A 22,288-nucleotide genomic window follows, 5' to 3' on the forward strand; every position below is an offset into this window, starting at 1 on the left:
CAGAAGCGTAGAATCGCGCCAGGCGTCAAAACATGTGAATTGCGCAACGAGGGGGTGTTTTAAAGGCCCACCAATTACAAAGCGCTCAGGCATTTAATCGTCATCATCAGCAAAATCATCAACAAAGTGGGCGTCTGCGTAGGTTCGCGTGTTGCCTTACGGACGCGTAGTGGGCCCTTCGCTGATTCGCAAAGGGAAGAATTATGGCGTAGTGAGCACATATTTGCACAGCGCTACGTAAACGAGGACGTATGAAAGGACACAACACAGGCGCTGACTTCAACTAAATTTTATTAGCGAAAACGCTAGAAATATATACAGCTGTTAACACCAGCACACATCAGTACAAACGCACAAACCTATTGCATCACAACCACATATGCGATTTCCTTTTTGGTTAGGGCGACTGATGGCATGCTTACTCAGAGGTCACCCAGCTGTTGCATTTAGTTGAAGTCAGCGCCTGTGTTGTGTCCTTTCATACGTCCTCGTTTACGTAGCGCTGTGCAAATATGTCGATTATAAATCACCAACTAGCCCATGCTGCCGTTCTCTCAAGTAGTGTTCTAGGATAGTTTGAAACGGCCAATGTTACGCGCGCAGACTTTCGTTTCCTTGCGGCACGGTTGGGGCACGCACCGAGAACCGAAGCCAGGTTAGCGATTGAGAAGGCCTCTTCCTACTGTGCCTCACCCTCGCCACACCGCATCAAGACCTCGCAGCCAGCGCCGAGTGCTGCGAGGTCCAGAACTTCGCGGATTTCCGCAAGTTCTGTTTAGTTATTCAGTAGTTTTGTTGCGAAGCGCAATTAACTTGGGTGGAAAATTTGTGCATGGAAACATAATAGAGTCTTTTAGCAGGTTATGGAAATGCGGTACGCAATTACGGTAAGGCAGTACGCTAGCACTCCTCCTTTCCCTCTCGTTGTGCTTAAAGGCCAACTCCGGCGATTTTTCGAGGTCGATGGATCTCAATGAAATTTGCTGGGTACGTTCCTTTGCACGTTTCCGTCATTTATGCCAAATTACAGGCTTGAGACATGCGCAGATTGTTTGCAAATGAATTTTAAAGATTGTCTGCAAACGCCCTCTTGGCTTCCCACAATTATTGGCAACATTGCGTCTGTGACGTCAGTATTGGTAAGGCGGCGGAAGTGACGCAGCCGAGGGCACCGCTAACTTCGGCCGCTACAGCGAGCGTCTGCTGTGCTGGCCGAGACACTGTCATTATCAGACGCGGCACTGTCAGTCGCAGACATTACAGCTGATGCGCAGCGTGCTCACCTCTCCACTGTGCGCCTACTCGTCCCGGCTGTCGCAGTTTTCATACTCCGCGGCGGCATGACCGGCATGCCTTGCACGACTTCCGGTTCGTTCGTAACATCGTCTACGTGATACGTAGACAGTACACTCGGTTGGGTTTCGGTTTCGGTGTTGCGCTTTTTTGCTTATTTAAAATTATTCTCCGATTTGCCGAGTATTTCTGCTATCGGGCCCGTAACAGGAGCGTCTCAGGAACATAAAAGCACCATCACTTTTACGTGGCCAAAATATCGCCGGAGTTGGCCTTTAAGCCAATTCCAGTTCCAGTGACAGTGTGTCCCCCGAACTACAGGTTCCTCGTTAACAATGCGCAGGCTGAGAGGCAGCAATGAGGCTTGACAACCCCACAGTAATTTTTGGAAAAGATTCTGTGGTGATGGAGTGCCTTCTTTGTAAAAAGCACAACGAGCGGGAAAGGAGGAGCGCTACCGCACTGCCTTACCGTATTTGCGTACCGTATTTCTTTGCTAAACTTCTAAAAGACTCCGATCTCCAACCTGATTGGCGTTGCGCGTTAGTTTCCGAACAAGTTGAAGGTTTTCGCGCAAAGTCACATCCCAACATAACCTGAAGATTCCATGAAAGAAGAAAACAGGAAAGGTACGTCACTTTATTAGTTCCGATAGATAGTGACACACGAAACATAAAAGTCGGTCGCACAGCTCAGGAAACACACCACACGCAGGGAGTAACGTATGTTAAAAGGGGCCCTACTTCTTCTTCTTCCTCTTCTTTCCTTTGCTCTTCTTCTTCTTCTTGTGTTTCTTCTTGGAACCTTTCTTGCTTCTCTTCTTCTTGTGCTTGGAGCCCCTCTTGCTGCCCTTCTTGCTTTTCTTCTTCTTGTGTTTGGAGTCCTTCTTGCCTTTCTTCTTCGGAGACTTCTTGGGAGAATCACTCTCGCTCTTTTCGGAGGGACTGGTGCTGGCCGACGTCGTCGGAGTCTTGCGCCCTTCCACCTGGATGGGAATGATGAACTCTTTGCCCACGGCCGGCTGCATCAGGTACTCCTCGCCGGGCAGGAACTCACCGCGGTACACCTCGTGCACCACTCTACGCGCCAGCCGGTCGTCTCGCGGGCGACGGCCGAACTCGTCGGCCATCGGTGCACCGCCGCTGTGCAACCCGGCCGCAATGGCCGCCGGCGACCCTCCGCCGGCCTGTGCCATGTACTGCTGCTGTTCCTGCGCATACGCCTGCTGTGCGCCCAGCATGGTCTGCTGGTGGAACATGATAGGGTCGTTCTCTAGGAGCCGGTTCATTTGCTGGATCTGCTGGAGTCGATGAAAAGTCTCCACGTCACCGGTGGCCAGAAGGTCTCGCTCGTTGCGAATGTGGCCGGTCAAGCCGGCGGTGGCACCGGCAGCCCGGTCCCTGCCCATCAGGACGTCTATTTCGCTCATCCCACCCTTCTTGCCTTTGCTCTTCCTGCCTCTGTGCTTGTGTCTCCCGCCCTTAGGCTTGCGCTCGCGGCGCCGGCTCTTAAGGCAGCGTAACTCGTAGCTCACGCACAGGTTGAACATGTAGATCAGCGAATTGGTGATGCTGAGTACCTGCGCAGACAGAAACACCAGTCACCTTCTGCAACCCTAATTATAGTTATACTGATGCTATAGGCTGACGAAGGACTCACTCTAAGCTAAGCGAACAAAATGAGCCTGGGTGAATATCGCTTCACATTAAACTAGTGCCCGCGTAAAAAAAAATAAATAAAAACGGGTAGAAAACGAGGGGGGGGGGTACTAAGCGAGGCTTCCTCAATATTTCTTTAATATGCGTAACGCTTCAAATTGAACCTACAAGGCAGCCGGTAACTATTGAAAAATGTAGTGCGAACCACGCAGGACAATAAGGAAGACGGCCCAACAAAGACGGGTTTTAAAAGATCAATACAGAAGCCGGTGCTTTCGCGTTGAGGCTCAAAGCGGCACCTCTGCGCCTAGATACATTACCCCTCCTGCAATGGTCTGCTTGATGTCTCCATGCATGTACTCTTCAAAGATGAAACCCACGGTGAAAGGAAAGTATGTGATGGTGGCCAAAAGGTAGTTAATGCGATACTGAAAAAAGAAAAGAAAACAGTACCAAGTAGAGATGTACGAGTGTTACGAAGAGAGCGTCGTCACAAGCACGCAATAAAACATGGGAAGTGTCAAAATACGCCAGAAACATCGAATGGTTGATGCTCTACGCCACTAATTAAGCGCTCGTGGCTGAATATGCGATAAAATTAAATACATTATTCTACTGATATTTTATGAGGGCACGCGTATTTAACGCGTTTTTTTTTCTCTATTACTGTCACTAAATGCAAAAACGAATATTTCATTTGTAGATTTACTTAAGACAGCAGAGTATAGGTTACTGAATGTTTAGTGATCATCCTAAAACCGTCGATGTATGAACGTGGAGGACACAGAATGCAAAATAAAAATCCTTGGTATTCATACATATGCCGCCAAACTGAGTATTCTAAAAATTCAAGCGTGCGACGTCTCCACAAAATATATAAAGAGATGTGTTCACACTCCGTGGCGTGTATATTTTGTGCGAACCTTGGTTGGAATATCTTCCGACCTTATATCCTGGTACTGGTGCTACGGTTAATGATCAGTAAGTATGCAATGATTTGCCGTAACGTAAGAGGAACTCGTCCAATTTAAAATATATCCTATTGCAAAATGATCCCATCTGTATCTCACTCCGTTTGCAAAGGTAGTCAGTAAATGTCGTAAGCTCAATGACGAGCAACAATTGGCCGTGACCAACACAATCGCAGGCCGAAACGGAGCTCAGTGCACGCGCTTCTGCAAATAAAATAAATAAATAAATAAATAAATAAATAAATAAATAAATAAATAAATAAATAAATAAATAAATAGTAAATAAATAAATAAATAACTCACATGTAGGCGAATAAACAAATTTTCAATTATTTGAAGACAAGCACTTCGTTTTGGGCGTATAAAATTAATGCATTCCAACGAATAAAACTGCCTTACGTCGAAAGTTCGAAATTACTATTAGCTAATACTTGTGTCCAGCAAGACTCGCAGTGTTTAAGCACAATATCAAAGTGCTTGCGAACTCCTGAGTGGACGCGGGGATATAATAATAATAATAATAATAATAATAATAATAATAATAATAATAATAATAATAATAATAATAATAATAATAATAATAATAATAATAATGGGGATTTTACGCATTATTATGCCACAAGAATTTTTCTAATCGGTCCGTTAGAAGCTGAGAAGACCAATGTTTTGAGGCGGCGCGTAACCATGATGCGAGGAGGCTAGCTTGAAACCCTTGCCGCTCGGCCCGTGTAGGCTTCGCAAGCCAAATCCCTTCCCTACCCTCTTCGGCACGCGAGCGGGAGGATCACATGACGCATACCCATGAACACGTCATGCGCACACAATTAATGTCACGAGCACATGATGTGCCCGAACCAGCCCGAGCCCCCGAGACGCGAGCGGTGTTGTGACGGCGTTCTTTGCGCTTCATGTCTGAAGTTATGCCGAATGCGCCTTCGCCGATCACTTGGCTGTCAACCTATGACTTAGCACGAAAGCTGCGACATTTGTACGGACGCGAGAATAGCGGTGTGCCGCATCAACATCTAGTTAGACGCGGGAGGATAAATGAGCCTAATGAGCGCTGGAACGCGGTAGAAAATTAGTTTCGTTGCAAGGGGTGGCGTCTGCACGATGCGCAAAGCGCGAGAACACGAACGCATGCGAAAGGGAGGTAGATTAGTCTCGCATCTCGCTGCGATTCGCAGTAAAAATTTCAAAAAGAAAACGCACACATTCCGTTTGTGTGTTTTATTATTGCGCTCAAGTTTTATTAATCTATTCAAGCAACAAATTACACAAACTACACGTCGTGTCAAATAATTATCGCAGTGTCACGTGCTACTGTTGGTGACGTCAGAGCACAGTTGTCTACGTAGAGGAGCGACGTCACAGCACTACCATCTACGTAGGGCCATTCCCTCGTGTACGTCATCCCCTCATTCTCTGGGCGCGAGCCCGCGAGAGGAAGGGCAAGCAGCGTTCAGCTTGAAATTTGACCCATTTCCGCGGCGCCTAGCGTTGCAAATTTTGGCAGACGTGATCGTGAACGTCCAATGTATGCATTGCGCTCGTCAGCTCAAAAAAAAATTAAAAAAAAATCGAGGCACACGGGCACTCTTTCATTCGACTGCCGTGGTCGATGTCGAAGCTGCTACTTATAATAGAGCTCAGCGACGGTACATTAGATTTCGGGCTCTGAAGGTCTCTCGAAGGTTGTGAGAAATCGATTACACAGCTGCGCTACCTTTGTGTAGTGTAGCTCCAGATTTTAACACTAGACAAATAATTCTTGGAAAGCCCGTAGCTGCCAAAAAAAGAAAGAAAGAAACGTCGCACGCATTAATCGTGCCAACTCGGGACAACGTTTCTTGTCAAAGCTACTAAGTAAGCACATCCTATGCTAACCAGGAAGTATAGTTGAAGTTTATTTGCTGCCATTACAGCAACGAGGAGGTTACAAAGGCCTGAGAAATTGCTCCCGCTCCTGTTGGCATTCAGCCGTTCCCAGTTGCAACCGTAATTTAGATGTTTGCTTTACCCGGTGTAAATACTAGTGAATTTATTAATTTAGAAGTCATGCTAGTAAGCACTCGAAAATAATAATAATAATAAAGGATGTATACTGCTCCTGCAGAATTTTTATCTCTCTATCTCTCTTTTGGACACCCCGGGTTTTATGCCTGATTGCTCTCTACATAGTATAAATATGCATGACATCCTTTCATGGCAAAAGCCTTAGATCTGTATGTTTAAATGTCGCATGAGGCACAGAAAATACCACGTGAGCGCTTGGGCTGCGCGTCCACTTCGTCTTTGCGGCGTTCGCGTGAGTAAAAAATTTAAAAAAAAAGTGCAGATATTACGTGACCAGGTTCTAGTCGCGGGCGGGGAAGATATGAAAGTGCGCCCCGGCGGAAGAGGCTAGAGCAGCTCGAAATTCCGCTCACTGTAACCCGGCAGCGGCCCGACGAGAGCAACATATGCGGCCCTAAAGCGACGCAGGCGTTCTGGGAGTGTAGAATTTGTGGAGATAGAGAGGCCGCTGCCGGAACAGCAATCAGCAGGAAGCTCAACAGAAGATAAAAAGAAGGTCCAACCAGGCTTTCGCCTTCACACTCATTTCTTTTTCCATGCCGGCATGTCCCCGCCGTTCCGTTCGCCGAGGAGTGCGAGTGTGAGTGAACAACTTTATTGAACGATCCGGCAAAACAAGGAGAGGGGAATGGGGTGGTGGAGACTCTTGCGTGCATGCGAGCCTCTCAGCCGCGAAGGGAGCCCCTCGCGCTGCGAGGGTGGCATGTCACGTGCTGGACCTTGTCTCTGTGGGTAGGCTTGCTCGTGTCTTTTGCTGCATGTTGGTAGCCGAGGTCCTGGATTCCCCTAGCTGACGTCTTGCGAGCGGTCCGTCGTGCCGGGTTTCTGCAGGTCCAGGAGTTCGAGGACGTGCCGAACTATGTCCCGTTGAGTTTCGTACTCCTCGCTGGTGATCTTCTTGTCGATCTCTTCGGGTATCTGCCCGTTTTGGGTGTTGGGTGGGGGAGGCAAGCACTCCCAGAGTATGTGGTTCTGGGTGGCTCGTGCCCTCCCGCACCTTTGGCACGTATCTGTGTGGTAGATTTCCGGACAGATGTGTTTGGCCAGTACCGGAGTCCAAATCGCTCTTGCTTGTAGTTGTCGTAGGGTGGTCGCTTCGTTGCGTGTGAGATCCCTATGGGGTGGTGGATATTTGATGCGGCCTGTCCTGTACCACTGCAGGACTTCGCCGTACTGGGTGATGGCGTAATTGACGTCTTCGCTGTCTGGGTCCGTTGCCGATTCGCTCTCGAGGGGCAGTGATGGGAGCCCGCGTCTTGTTAGCGCGTGCGCTTCTCTGTCTGCCTCCTCGTTGCGGTGGAGGATTCAAGTAAACTTTAGCAAACAGTCGTCGTCCATACAAGCAGTCCAAGCAGCTCTTGCGTAATGCGTACGATGCAGTCAGCTCGACTTATCCACAGTTGCTGCGAATCGCGCCGTCAGAGAGCGCATCCCAAGCTCTGCGTGGACGAAGGAAGTCCCTCAATACGCCAGAAACACAAGTTCGTAGGGGAACATGGCAGCCATAATACTGGACGAAACAGCGTTATTGCAGCATATGATTCCCAGCGGAAAGGGAAGGCTGACTGATCGTCGTTCATGATTATAAATAAGTGCAAATAATTAAATACAAATCACAGCAGAAATTGATCTTTGTCAAATTTAGTGCGATGACATTTAAGCACTTCAGAAATGCATGTCCTTTAGAAATGTCCATGTCTTTTAGAAATGCACAAGCAATGGCAAAAAAATCACAGCATATCCACGTGGTGAATGATGATGAATGGGGCGAAGCGAACTCGCGCTGCAGCACGGCGATGGCATTGGCGCAAGCGTGGCCCTTCTTGATGGAGGATATTGTGACTAGATTGTTTGAGAACCACAATCTGTTGCACACACCGCAACTATGGCCGAAACTGTTATGAAGGAAGTCCCGCTGGAAGCGCGCGTCGGCGCCTTCGGGCAGAGCCCGCCTGATGCGTTTTGCAGCCACTTCACGTGCTCGCACAACCTCGGGCTCTGCCTGTCGGTACGCGCGCTTTCTCGCCGCTTCACGGTCCTTCACATCTTGAAGATCCGATTCGCGCCGCAGCCGTGCAGCTTCGGCCTCGCGGGCTCGAACGGCGGGGTCTTCGCGCCGCAGCCGTGCAGCTTGTCGAGCAGCTTCGGCCTCGCGGGCTGGAACGGCGGCGTCTTCGCGCCGCAGCCGTGCAGCTTGTCGAGCAGCTTCGGCCTCGCGGGCTCGAACGGCGGGGTCTTCTCGCCGCAGCCCTGCAGCTTGTCGAGCAGCTTCGACCTCACGGGCTCGAACGGCGGGGTCTTCTCGCCGCAGCCGTGCAGCTTGTCGAGCAGCTTCGGCTTCGCGGGCTCGAACGGCGGAATCTGCTTCGCGGCGTCGACGTGCAGCTTCGGCCTCGCGGGCTCTCACCTCAGGATTCTGTCTGCGAGCGCGCGCTGCCGCCGCCTTCCGTGCCCTCCGTTCCGCAGCCTTGTCTTCCATCTGGCGACTGGCGTGCCAAGAGGGAGCCTCATGGCGCGTTACTTCTGAAACGTTGTCTTCGGGTGTCGTTGAAAACACGAGACGTAGTAAAAAAAAAAAAGAACGCCACACAAGCGAACACGCACGAGAGTGTCACTCGTCAACGTCTTCTTCTTCTACTGGATACCAGAACGCGCGCTTCTCACGAGATAGAGGTGGCTACTACAACGCTACAAACAAACGGAGGATGGACAGACCCACGGCATAAGGAGCTTCGCCCCTAAAAAAGCCTAAGACGACTCGAAGGCGAAAGTCACCCGGTGTTGCTAAGCTGGAGGAACGGCCTTAGAGCCCATTGTATATAAGCTCTCTTGCGAAACACCCACTATGCAATGCAGTTAAAACTCGGTGTAACGAAACCCGATTTTACGAAGTTCCCGATATAACGAAGAAATTTCGATTCCCCGGCAAATACCCATAGGGCTCAGTGTCATCATCAACCCGAATCAACGAACTAACTTGGCCACCAAACCCGATTTAACGAAGTTTTTCCTAAAAGAGCCGAGTAAGAAAGAGGTGATTTCCTTCTAATCTGGACATAGACGGGATTTTCATCTAGCGTGCATCTAGTGATATCGCTTCAAAACGTGTAGGCGCCCTAATCACGGCCATAGCTTTAGTTTGAGGAGGCTGTACGCCACGCCGTGCACGGAACAATGGACTCGGCAGTCAGTAGCGCTCTTACGTACAGATGGTGCTACGGGCGGCGGTGGTTTTCGTTATTTCGTAGGTTATGCGACAGATCGTCTTGCAGCTTTCTCGATCGGCCTGCTGACACAGTCACTGCATTCTTTCTGCGCGTCTTCGCATATCGGTAGCCAGACATTGCTTCACGTGACCGTCTATCCGCCCTGCATCGCCCGGACATGGTGCCCTCTATGCCCGGGCGACATGGGAGGCTCCATGTCCAGGCCACCCTCACGGACTTTCCACACGCGCAGGCGTGGATCAGAGGCAAAAGCAATGGCCTGGTAGTTTTTGGATGTCACTGCGTTACACTAAGATAGCAGTCTGGGCTTTTTGGTGTGACATGACACAGGGTAAATGTGCAGAAGACGAAGACAGAGAAGAGGCTTGACACACACGAGCGCTGACTTACAACAATATTTTATTTGGGAACAAGCAACCACATGCAGGGTGTTTTTTTTACATATTTTTTTATAAAAATGCTATGACAGTGAGGCCCCTAGTCGTCTTCGCAAACAAACTCTGCACCGAGGCGGAAAAACTTTGCCGCACCTAAAGTTACATTCTAATGACCAATCATCAAAAACTCGTTAATTAACATTTAAGTTATTACTTTTAGGTCTGTTGTTTATATGGAATAGTTGCAGGGCGTGACAATTTATGGCATCCCATTTTTTTTTTAAATCGCAGAAAACGCACGTAATTTGACACCGAAATTCAAGACCCCGATAAGAATAAGCGGTCCATTTAGGTATTTGGGACGCCTTGCCATTTTTGCCGACCATATTCTGCTGCGACGCGCCTTTTTTTTTTTCAAAAATTGTTATGTGAGCTTCCGGTCTGACGTAATAGGGTTGGCGAATTTCCTGCGCGCCCGGTGCGCTCAGTTTCGGTTTCGCCTCGATCGGGGTCTTGAATTTCGGTGATTATTATATACGTCCATTTTTTGCGATTTTTAAAAAAATGTACACGCCATCAGTAGTTACGCCCGACAACTCTTCCATATAAACAATGGCTAGAAAGTTAATAATTAAAAGGTTTATTAACGAGTTTTTGTTAATTGCTCATTTGATTATAATTATAGGTGCGGCAAAGTTTTTCCGCCTCGGCGTAGAGTTCGTTTGCGAAGACGACAGAGGCCTGACTGTCATAGCATTTTTTTAAAAATCTGGATTGTCTAAAAAAACACCCTGTATGTGGCTAAAAACACGTGACACATCACATGTGCACCGCCCGCACAAAATTCCTAACACGACGCAAGAAACAAAGAAACTACGTTACAATTTTAGATTTCGAAGAACCGAAAAGTCCCTTTCCCGATTTTACGAGCTTCTCGATTTAACGTCGAGCACGGTCATCACTTCATTAAATTGAGTTTCAACTAATTCACCATTTGGCGAAGTAGCGAAGTACCGACTACGCGTCTGTGAATTATGGCCCTTCGTAATGGATGGGCAGCTTTAAACCACCCACTCGTTACCCAAGTCACAGTGTGACGCCTGGTGCGGTTCCACGCTCCTGCCACGTAATATTATATATGTTAACGTGACTCCTCGACCGACATGACACCTGTATAGGGTCTTTTTCCAAAGAATTTTCAAGAGCTGGAGTGGCTGTGTGGTAGAATGCTTGGCTGCCACGCAGAGTGCCTGGGTTCGCTTTACGGCTCAAACACTGTTTTTTTTTTTTCTCGTTCTGCGCGAGGTCACGTGAGTTTTTGTTCCGCACGCTGTGGTCAGCGTCTGATAAGGCCCTTAAGGCTTTCGCCTTATTAACATGACAGTCCAAACTCGTCCATGATGAAATTTTTCTCAAAGTGCTCATGCACCCACATTAGATTGAACGCCGATTCGAGGGCACTCCGTTAGGGAAACGCGCTGGCCTGCACGAAGGAAATTGTTTAAAAACCGCTGCAGGACACTCTTATGAGGTGTTCTATTCCGCCTTATGAGGCATGAGCCTGTGCTATAGTGGTTAACGCATCGGGCTTCGGCACTTGACGACCAAAGTTCAAATCCAGCCTGTAGGACCATCTTTATTTATGCTTATCCGATGTATGCGATGCACTGCACTGACGCCACTCACGAGCGTATGTGTGACGTAACTTGCGCTTAGACCGCCGAAACCGTTGATGGTGTTAGGGGGTTGAAATGTACGGCGCTGACGTCATTCGAGGCTATCTATAATGGGACGGTCGTATCGAAACGGCTCAGGGTAAAGAAATGCCATACGCATTAATGGCTCATTCACACTGGGGAATCCGCCGGCCACAGCGACCGGAATTCGTGCGCCGCCGAAATTCCACATTGTTCACACCGCTCAGCAACCGCACTGCCGAAACTAGGGCGCCTATAGTTGTCATCGTTCCTTTGCGTGAAGGAACTTGGAAGGAACGCTGGCATCGACGCGCTCTGCGTTGTGTACGCGTTTTGTTACGGCGAAGCGCATAAACAGGAGCAGGGTCGTCGAACTGCTGGGCCTGCTGGAAAGCAACTTTCTGGGGATGTCTGACGAGGAGAAACATGTATTCGCCGAACAAGAAACGACGCAAGCAGTTGTGGTTGGTTCGTTCTGATTTGCAAGACGCAGAAGCTTGGTGGAGCCGAGATAATGCTACCCATTTTGCAAGATCGCGATGATGTATTGCAAAGATGCTAATCGCGACAACACTTGGCAGTTATCGAGAGCTACAGAATGATTACGAAAGACATCGCTGTTGCTGCGCGCTTCGACGACTGCAATATCACAAGCACGCCGCCATTTTTGGTTCGCGGTGAGGGAATCCGGCGGCAGCTGCCGCCGGATTCCCTCACCGCGAACCAAAAATGGCGGCGTGCTTGTGATATTGCAGTCGTCGAAGCGCGCAGCAACAGCGATGTCTTTCGTAATCATTCTGTAGCTCTCGATAACTGCCAAGTGTTGTCGCGATTAGCATCTTTGCAATACATCATCGCGATCTTGCAAAATGGGTAGCATTATCCAGTGTTGGCGGTAACGCGTTACAAGTAACGGCGTTACCGGTAACGCGTTACTTTTTTCAGTAACTAAGTAACGTACTCGTTACTATTTCGGAACTGTAACGGGTAACGTACTTTCGTTACAATTTTTCGGTAACGTGAGGTGTCACGTTACTCGTTACTTTCAATTCCAATTATACTCGCAGTCTTACACAAAATTCACTCGTCTTGCAGGAGTGCCTTTCTCAGAGCTCGTCCGGCGTTATTGTGCCGCTGCGGCCGACTGCTGTCGGTCCGCCAAGCATCGACAAAGCGGCATCGCATGGGCGTGCCCTTTTTTGCGCGGGAGAAATCTCAAGGGGGAGCGAATTGCCGAAATTTCATAAACGGATTTGCTATAATTTCGGCTACCTTGCTATCGAGGTTCAAGTTGTTGTTGATTGTCGATGAAGCGAAGTGTATGCGGTCCTTGTAACCGTCAAAAGCGAGCTGTCGAGATCTGCTCGGCTTGCGGACATGCAAGACTCGGTGTGAGCTCCAGCACAACCGCGGATGACTTCTTCACAAATCCCTTCTGAACATAATCGCCAAATGAGGATGAGCGACTGTCTGCCTTTGGTGCCGCATGGCATCGCCATGAGCGGGCTCAAGGGAAACTCTCCGCGCCTTCACCAGCTCTTCCTGAAAGTCAAGGGCGTAACCAGAATTCAACCATACTTTATGTATGTTGGTGCGTGTGTTTTATGTGTAGCGTGTATATATACGCAAGCAAAACTGAAATTTTTCGGGGGTGTTTGAAACCCCCTTTCGCTACTCCCTTGCAAACTGAATACAGGAGTACCATATAGTGAGTCCGTCGAGCTCCTATTTAGCGTATGCATATGCAGGTGCGGACGTATTCGCTAATAAGCGAGTCAAGCTGTCCGATTAAAGCTTTGAAATGCAGCTGTTGCTTTTATTCAGCGGTTTGTAGTTACATTAGAAAACTGTTCCTCTACTACTCTATCACTGTCTATAAACTTCTTATTCAAAATTAGTTTTGCTTCTTGATATTTGCAACTGCACCTACGTTTCTGGTTATTGAACTCCTGAGCAAGCGAGGCTGACCTTGAACACTTTTATGTAAGCAGTCGCAATATTTGTGGCAATTGTACAAGTCAAATCGAAAAATAGAAACTTGTTTATGTGCGCAAATACTTTTCTCCAGATTCTCCTATAAAGTGGGCGGGGGGATGGCCGCCGCGGTAGCTCAGTTGGTAGAGCATCGGACGCGTTATTTGAAGGTCGCAGGTTCGGTCCCTACCCGCGGTAAGTTATCTTTTCGTCCACTTTTCTTTCTTCACATTTACCTTACATTTACTGCTAATAACATCCCCTATACTTTCCTTGGTATTATTGTCTGTTAGTGCTCATTAATATTGTGTATAACAAAGAAAAACGAGTCTTTAAAATTAACACTTCTTTCCTTGCTCCAGATTTATGCCATTTAAGCATTCCTTTATTGCTACAAAATTTGCGCATTGATTTTGGTAGCAGAAGCGCGCTGTCATAATTAGTGCAAGTTTGTTCAGTGATGTTTTCATTTCGGAGAGCGTTGATGATGAAACCCATTCCGAAAAACAGCTTCTCCGTGTGCCACAGAGTTAGAAGCCATCACAAGTAACTATACAGGCAACTTTAGGCCACTATAGTACTACGAAGATACGGCACATTTGTGCCAATTATTGTCGTTTAATCAGTATTTGAGGTTACATTTTTGTTTGGGCGACAACTTTAACGTGATATATAAATATGAGTTTTATAAAGTATCTATTGTAGGTTCTTGAGGCAAAGACGCACTGATGAAGATTTCTGGCTATGGAGTAACGGCGGAAGTAACGTCCGTTACTTTTTTTCGGTAACGGTAACGGTAACGCGTTAACTTTTTTTAGTGGTAACGCAGGGTGGTAACGCGTTCCTTTTTCTTTAGCGTAACGAGTAACGTATTTAGTTACTTTTTTTCGGTAACGCATACAACACTGGCATTATCTCGGCTCCACCAAGCTTCTCGCGTCTTGCAAATCAGAACGAACCAACCACAACTGCTTGCGTCGTTTCTTGTTCGGCGAATACATGTTTCTCCTCGTCAGACATCCCCAGAAAGTTGCTTTCCAGCAGGCCCAGCAGTTCGACGACCCTGCTCCTGTTTATGCGCTTCGCCGTAACAAAACGCGTACACAACGCAGAGCGCGTCGATGCCAGCGTTCCTTCCAAGTTCCTTCACGCAAAGGAACGATGACAACTAGGCGCCCTAGTTTCGGCAGTGCGGAATTGCGGAGCGGTGTGAACAATGTGGAATTTCGGCGGCGCACGAATTCCGGTCGCTGTGGCCGGCGGATTCCCCAGTGTGAATGAGCCACAAGAAAAAGATCTGACGACGCCGCTACAGCTAGTGTCCTTTTCGGGAATGACGTATTCTGAAGGCGTGCGCTTACCAGAACAGAGTTTGGAAGCTCTGTGGAGCCCATGATGGTGCACATCAGAAGAAGAGCTGACGTGAGGACAAAGGTGAAGACGGTCATGGTCATCAGGAATGCGTCGATACGAAGGCGGTACAGGCCCGTGCTGACGTCGTAGTGTCCTCCCATCAGTATCAACATCAGCACCAAACCGATGAGCTGCGCACATCACGTGCTCGCTTTATATTTTCGTTTCATCTGATTTCGCAAAAACGCCTCGATCGTCCCGCAGCTACGCGTTAACTGTCCATGAATTCGTCATTTTGCGAAGTAGCTAAGTACCCACTACGCGTCTGTAAGGCAATGTGTGCACCAAAGAAGCTGCATACTGTGTTAATGCTGTGGCTGCTGCCGATGATTGATTATGAATTAGGGCTAAGCCCTTTGCAATGGGTGGGCAGCTTTGAACCACCCACTCGTTATTCAAGTCACAGTGTGACGTCTGGTGAGGTGCCACGCTTCTTCCACGACCTCGACCGACATGGCACCTGTATACACTATTTTACGGATGGGTTTCGGTGGCGCCATAATGGGCTTTAGGCATGCTGTTTTGTTCTTTTAACTAAACGAACAGTGCTACGGCAGACGCAGACGCATCAACACTGTTGGGTTAGTGCATATTCGATGTTTCGTGACCTTACTAATTCACGTCGCGGTATGCAAAAATAAGAAAACATTCGTTTAACAGCCCAAGCTGGCGGTACCGATGTGTCTTATGTAAAATTGTCTATAGCGTCTTTTTCCGAAGAAGCTTCAAGCGCTGGAATGGCTCTGTGGTAGAATGCAAGATGCCTGGGTTCGATTCCGGCTCGAACCTTGGTTTTTATTTCATTGAGCGCGAAGTCACGTGAGTTTTTGTACCGCACGACGCTTTCTTCAAGGCCAGCACCTGATTAGGCACTTGAGGCCTTCACCTTAAAAAGCTCGTTAACTTTTTAAACGCAAGCCTGAGGGAAGTTTTTTAGATGGGAAAGTTGTAGACAGTCACAATCAAAGAATACCCATTTTAGGGTTCAGTCCCTCCGTTGTCGTTGTCGTAGCCACCCCAGCTGCTTCTCGCAACGTTCACTAGATGGCGCTGCGCTGTGACAGTACATGAATTGCTCACTAGATGGCGTGGAGGCGCGCTCTGCGTGTGGGGTTAGTGTGACAGGAGAGCGCCAGATGGCGCGTTAGGAGTCGAAGTCGATGGCGCGTTAAAAGCCGGCTCTGAGTAACTACCGAAAGGGAAAAAAAACGAAATAAGGAGGGAAAGGTTTTTATAATTCAAGGGGAAGCGCTTTACTGTTTGAAGCAAGGTCGGGCTGCCTTAGAACGCGTAGTTATAAAGCGAGATTCATTAACGAAGAACAATATACATGCTGCGGGGGAACTAAGGAAACGATGGAACATGCACTGATTGAATGTGGCGATATTCACCCAGGTATACGTGTCGGCACGAGTCTACATGAAGCATTGGGTTTTAGGGACAACAATGGAAAGCTGAACACGTCCGCGATAGAAATAAGTAAGAGACGGTTAGAGTATTTGTGGCAGAAAAGTAGAGATTAAGTACAAAAATAAATAATGGGGAAAAATAAGGTCATTATGCCTTAAGAGGCAGAGAGATGGACCGTGGATTTATATTTTTTTTGGTATAATGACATAGATTTAATCAATGTAGATAAGGTATTAGGCCAACATGAAACAGGGAAGTTTTTTTTTTCTTTCTTCGAGCCTGGTGGCAGACATGTCACCGCCCCGTTGTAAAGGGGACGCTCATAGCATCCATCCATCCATCCGTCTTATTTAGGAGTCGAAGGAGTCTTATTTGCGGACAGTCAAGATGATATACAGCGCCTGGCAGATATATGCGGAAGGGAATGTGAGGCTCTAGGACTAGGATTTAGTGCAACAAAATGTGGATTGATGGTATTCAATGATCACGAAGACGATGCGGTCATAATACAGGGCCAAAAAATACCGAGAGTAAGCGAGTACAAGTACCTCGGAGTATGGGTAAATGAGGGGGATAGATATATGGAGCTACAAGAGAAAGCATCGGTAGCAAAGGGAAAGAGGAATGCTGCAATTATGAAGCACAGAGCTTTATGGGGATACAATAGGTACGAGGTGCTTCGAGGGCTGTGGAAGGGTGTGATGGTCCCGGGGCTTACATTTGGGAACTCAGTGGTGTGCATGAAGTCAGAGGTACAATCAGGAATGGATGTAAATCAAAGGACGGTGGGCCGCCTCGCGTTGGGCGCTCACGGGAAGACGACAAATGAGGCTGTAAAGGGTGATATGGGATGGACAGGCTTTGAAGTGAGGGAAGAGAGCAAAATGAGATTCGAAGAGAGGCTGAGGAAAATGAAGAAGAGTAGATGGGCAGAGAAGGCTTTCAGGTATTTGTATAGAAAAAGCGTTGGCACGCAGTGGAGAAACAGAACTAGGAGGCTCACCAGTAAATATACGGCTAGCAGTGCGGGCGATATGGCAACAAGGAGCATTAAGCGGAAGGTCAGAGAGGCGGAGAGGACTTATTGGATGGCAGCGATGGAAAAGAATCCGGCTCTGAGTAACTAGCGAAAGGGAGAAAACGAAATAAGAAGGGAAAGGTTTTATGATAATTCAAGGGGAAGCGCTTTACTGTTTGAAGCAAGGTCGGGCTGCCTTAGAACGCGTAAAGCGAGATTCAGTAACGAAGAAGACCAATGTACATGCTGCGGGGGAACTAAGGAAACGATGGAACATGTACTGATTGAATGTGGCGATATTCACTCAGGTATACGTGTGGGCACTAGTCTACATGAAGCATTGGGTTTTAGGGACAACAATGGAAAGCTGAACACGTCCGCGATAGAAATAAGTAAGAGACGGTTAGAGTATTGGTGGCAGAAAAGTAGAGATAAAGTACAAAAATAAATAATGGGGAAAAATAAGGTCTTTATGCCTTAAGAGGCAGAGAGATGGACAGTGAATTTATATTTTTTTTTTGGTATAATAACATAGATTTGATCAATGTATTGAAGGTATTAGGCCAACATGAAACAAGGAAGTTTTTTTTTTTTTCGAGCCTGGTGGCAGACATGTCACCGCCCCGTTATAAAGGGGACGCTCATAGCATCCATCCATCCAGGCGCTCGCTCTTGGCGGGCTTCCTCTTTCGACGCTGCGCCATGAACAGCGAAGACATGCGGCGGAGCGGAGGGCACGGAAAGCGGCTGCGGCGCGCGCTCGCCGACAGGATCCGGCGGTGAGAGCCCGCGAAGCCGACGCTGCACGGAGGCGCCGAGAAACTAATCCCGACGTTCGAGCCCGCGAAGCAGAAGGTGCACGGCGACGCCGAGAAGCGGCGAGGAAACGCGCGTACAGGCGGGCGGATCCCGAGGCTGCGCGAGCGCGGGAAGCTGCTGCCAAGCTCCTCAAGCGCTACTTTCTAGACAACAGTTTCGGCCACAGCTGCAATGTCTGCGACAGATTGTGGCTCCAGAGCTTCGCCCACTCATCATCATTCACCCCGTGGATATGCTGTGATTTTTTAGAGACCGCGAAGAGTTCAGATAATTGGAGATATCTATAAACGAATTTCAATGGATATACCGAAGCCGAGTGCACCCGGCATACAGGAAATGCGGCTGCTCTGTTACCCGAGACCGGAACCTCCTGTGACGAGCAGGTGCGCGTCGCGGCAAGTAAATATATAATATCACTTTCACCAGCGGATCGCATTACCTGTGCGTGCGACGTTTGGTTCTTCTCTGTTTCATTTTACTGTGCGCAGAAAACCGCAATTTGCACCTTCTCTTTCACTGCATGAAACACAGGGGCAGCCACAGCGGCGCTTATTCTGCGTACATGTGAATGAGAGCTGAAAGAGGGACATGCGAAACACCCCACACATCGCACGCAAAAAATAAGCGGTCTACTTGTGCATTTCAGATGACTTGCCGTTTTCTTGACAACATTTTCCTTCGACGCGTCTTGACTCGAATTTCGTCCCTTCCTCGTCACGGGCATTTCCGGTGTGACGTAAGAGAGCGACCCACTTCCCTGTGCGCCTGGCGCGCTCGGTTTCGATATCACCCTTCAAATTCGATTATGAATATCTCAAATTACGTGCAATTTCCGTGACTTCAATAAAATGCTGATGCCATAGATTGTGACAGCCTACTTTTCCTTTTAAACAACTGCCCTGAAGTTCATAACTAAAAAGTTAATTAAGGAGTTTTTGTTATTTAGTCATTCCAATTTAACTTTGGCTGTGGCAAAGCATTTCCGCCTCGAAGATATATGTTGTCATGCTGCCAACCGCTTAAATAGATAGGCCGCATTCTGCAATTCGCAATGTAAAGATAAGCTGATGAAGACAAATCTCTTACGATTTGGATCATCTTGAGGAGTCCTCCAGGACTCCTCACGAAGCCCGTAAAGTAATACGTCATTTTGTTGCCTTAGCTGTCGACCTGGAACAGAAGAAGTATGCGAATAATTGAATACACTTTAAGCGCACTGTACAAGCGGTTCTGTTAAAACGTTTGTGAGGTCCGTGTACTTAGATCTAGCTGCACGTTAAAGAACCCCAGCTGGTCGAAATTTCCGAAGCCCTCCACTACGGCGTCCCTCATAATCATATCGTGGTTTTGGGACGTTAAACCTCAGATATTATTATTATAATTACAACGTTTGCTACAAACCCTTCAGAAATTCTGAAATGGCGCCGTCCCTACACTCCAGTTACAGCACATCAGTACCCATAGGCGTGCGCAGGGTTCCTCTTCAGGGGGGGAGGGGGGCGAAGGTTCATTGCAGCGCCCCCCTCCCTAATAAGTAAAGGTATGGGGCAGCAGACTTTGCCCCCTCCCTCTTAGGTGACTAGAAGGGGCGGCCGCCCCCCCAACACCCCCCCCCCCCCCCCCCCCCCGCGCGCGCCTCTGTCAGTACCCATTGGTATAACGTTGCACCCATCACTAAAACTAAAAGAACACCACACCTACATCATCCAGCTGTTATGGTGCAGATGCTATGGCTGGTGATCACATTTTTACACAGTGAATGTATGCTAATCGTAAACGTACGAAGTTTATTAAAGTGTATAACACCTCTGGAAAATGATTCATGTACTTACTTATATATAACAAATTAAATATTACCGCAGCCAACTAAATAACCAGCTTAGAAACACGCCCAACGAGATATAACCATACACAAATGCTCACTGAGTACACCTTACGTGCCGATTGTTTCAAATATTCATTTTTGTCCTTGACTCTACGAGAATGGAATAACGTTTTCCTACGCATCATTGGAAGTATACATAATTAACAGAACCCGACGTGGTGGTCTAGTGGTTGTGGTGCTTGACTGCTCACCCGATGGTCGCGGGATCGAATCCCGGCCACGTCGGCCGCATTTCGATGGAAACGAAATGCTAGAGGCCCGTGTGCTTAGATCGAGGTGCACGTTAAGGAACCCCAGGTGGTCGAAATTTTCGCAGCCCTCCAATACAGCGTCTCTCATAATCATATCCTGGTTTTGGGGGCGTAAAACCCCGACAATTATTATCCTTAACCGAATTCTTACCTGCAATATAGACGGTGAAGCTTTAACCTAGCGAGATAGATATTTTAGTTTTGCCCCATTGACATATGGAACTACGCCTGTCTGCTTGTTTGTTTTTAATTCATTTTTTGTCCTATTGTTCTTTATTTTTCTTTTACCCATAATTGAAGTTCCACAGTGTGCATTTGTCGTCTCTTGCTGCAGCACCACTGTTTGCATCTTTGGTATCATTTTTTTTTTCTATGTCAATTCTTTCCACTAAAATATATTGTTTTCTTTCACTATGCCAGCCTGTTTATACTTAAATTAACCATGGTACTACCGTAGCTCTTCCTTGCTCTGTGTTTGTAATTGTGTGTTGCTGCAAATGTATTACAAACTGTTACATTGTAACTGTATCCATCTACTGTACATGCCCTCCTTCTATGATCCCTTCGGGATTGGCGGTATATCTAAATAAAATAATTAATAAATAAAATACCTTACTGGAGGCAAATGGCTAACACGAAACTCCGACTTGAGTGCTATACACTCGTAAACTAAAATTGTTAATTCCAATTACTTTTGTATCTATTCATACGTGTCAACTTAGAAATGAGCCAAGTATTTAACGCTTGAGAGCCTCGCATAACGTCACAGGTAGCTTGCAACACGTGTATGAAGCACCGTAGCTACTATGCGTTTAGATGTTTAATGCTGGGAAATAGGTTTTCGTGAAAGAAGTGACAGAGCGTCGAGCGTATTCTGTCGTTACAATTAAGTACAGAGGATTGTCTTACAATTCTAGAAAGGCACCATGACGGCTTCTACGATCCAACATAAATAGCTTTAATTCTGTGTCAGAACTCACGTGGTATGAAGTACAGATAGTTTAACTATACTTTATTGGACAATTAAACTGTTTCGTGACCTCACAGCAATCGAATTTCAGTGCATTTCCAATCTAGAATATCGAGAAAACAGAGGCTAACTCAATTTCACCAGCGATTCCGAGCAATAGCGTCATCGCTCACACGTCGCTGACGTAAAGCGTCCGCGAGCTATTTGCCAGCGCTCGGCCAATCGAAACGAGGACTTGCCGATTCCAGGCGATGGCATCCCGCAGTCGTAGCTCGCTCTGCTAGGCTTCTCGGGGGTCGGCATCCCATGTTAGCTCCAGGCTGTCCTAGGCCCAGAAATCTTGCTCCATCACCGATGCGGTTATGGCATGTTTGTTGTCGCCTTGGGACCGTCTTCCCTGTCACCGAAACACATTCCAGATAGGGCTCGTGCCGAAAAGCCGCGCGGGCCGCCCACCTCGTCGTTTTCTCCCAGATTGGCGAAGAAGATGATGATGAACATTCGAAACTGTTTACACACAGGACTGCCTAAATTTGTAGCAATACTTCGCATCTATCAGCAAGAAGTGTTTCTCTAGTAACTTGGTTTTGAGTACTTGCCAAGCAAACATCTTTAAGCACATATGAATTACGTCTAAAACAGAACCATAGTTCTCCCTTTTTTTATTATTATTATTATTATTATTATTATTATTATTATTATTATTATTATTATTATTATTATTATTATTGGGGCTTAACGTTCAAAACCAAGATATGATTATGAGGGACGCCGTAATGGAGGGCTCCGGAAATTTCGACCACCTGGGGTTCTTTAAGGTGGGGTTAGACTTTGAAAGCGAGTTTCAAAGTTTGGCTGTACAGCAGTGGTAATAAAAGCTATGGCTATGAAATTTGCAGGGTATTTTAAAGGTAGACACAAATTGCATTAGAGCTCAAAATTTGTTTCAAATTGTGTTTAGCATTTTTTTTCTACATCTGTACTTTTTTTTTTATAAGATCTGCTATCTGCGGAGCATTGAAATTTTGCAGAAAGGTAGCTATTATAACGCTTTACAGAAATGAAACTAAAATTGTGAGCGTATACAAAAAGTAGATTTTATTGCGATATCAATTATATGGACACTCTCGGTGGATTTTTGCCGTCGCCGTCAGATCCCGTATATGTATGTATATATAAATAAAAGCCACAAATAAAAATAATTCGGAACAAAAAAATTGCGAAGCGCTGGACCAGGGATTCTAACCTG

The 22,288-nt window shown here is 47.2% G+C and overlaps 1 protein-coding gene across 2 annotated transcripts; it reads right to left on the reverse strand.

Annotated features, from left to right (window-relative positions):
- Positions 1-1,950: 1,950 nt before the first annotated feature.
- On the reverse strand, positions 1,951-21,661 carry LOC119403091 (uncharacterized). Of its 2 annotated transcripts, XM_037670042.2 has the most exons (5): positions 21,279-21,661; positions 19,020-19,103; positions 14,635-14,817; positions 3,272-3,379; positions 1,956-2,872 (listed from the first exon to the last, which is right to left on the reverse strand). In XM_037670042.2, the coding sequence occupies exons 2-5, from the start codon at positions 19,080-19,082 to the stop codon at positions 2,033-2,035; spliced, it is 1,194 nt and encodes a 397-aa protein (XP_037525970.1). In that variant the 5' UTR covers positions 19,083-19,103; positions 21,279-21,661; the 3' UTR covers positions 1,956-2,032. The 2 variants fall into 2 exon arrangements, with proteins under 2 accessions (XP_037525977.1, XP_037525970.1); XM_037670049.2 differs by lacking the exon at positions 14,635-14,817 and having other exon boundaries at positions 1,951-2,872.
- Between the last annotated feature and the right edge of the window lie 627 nt (positions 21,662-22,288).

Source organism: Rhipicephalus sanguineus, chromosome 1 (genome assembly GCF_013339695.2).
Source record: "Rhipicephalus sanguineus isolate Rsan-2018 chromosome 1, BIME_Rsan_1.4, whole genome shotgun sequence".
Classification (NCBI taxonomy): Eukaryota; Metazoa; Arthropoda; class Arachnida; order Ixodida; family Ixodidae; genus Rhipicephalus; species Rhipicephalus sanguineus.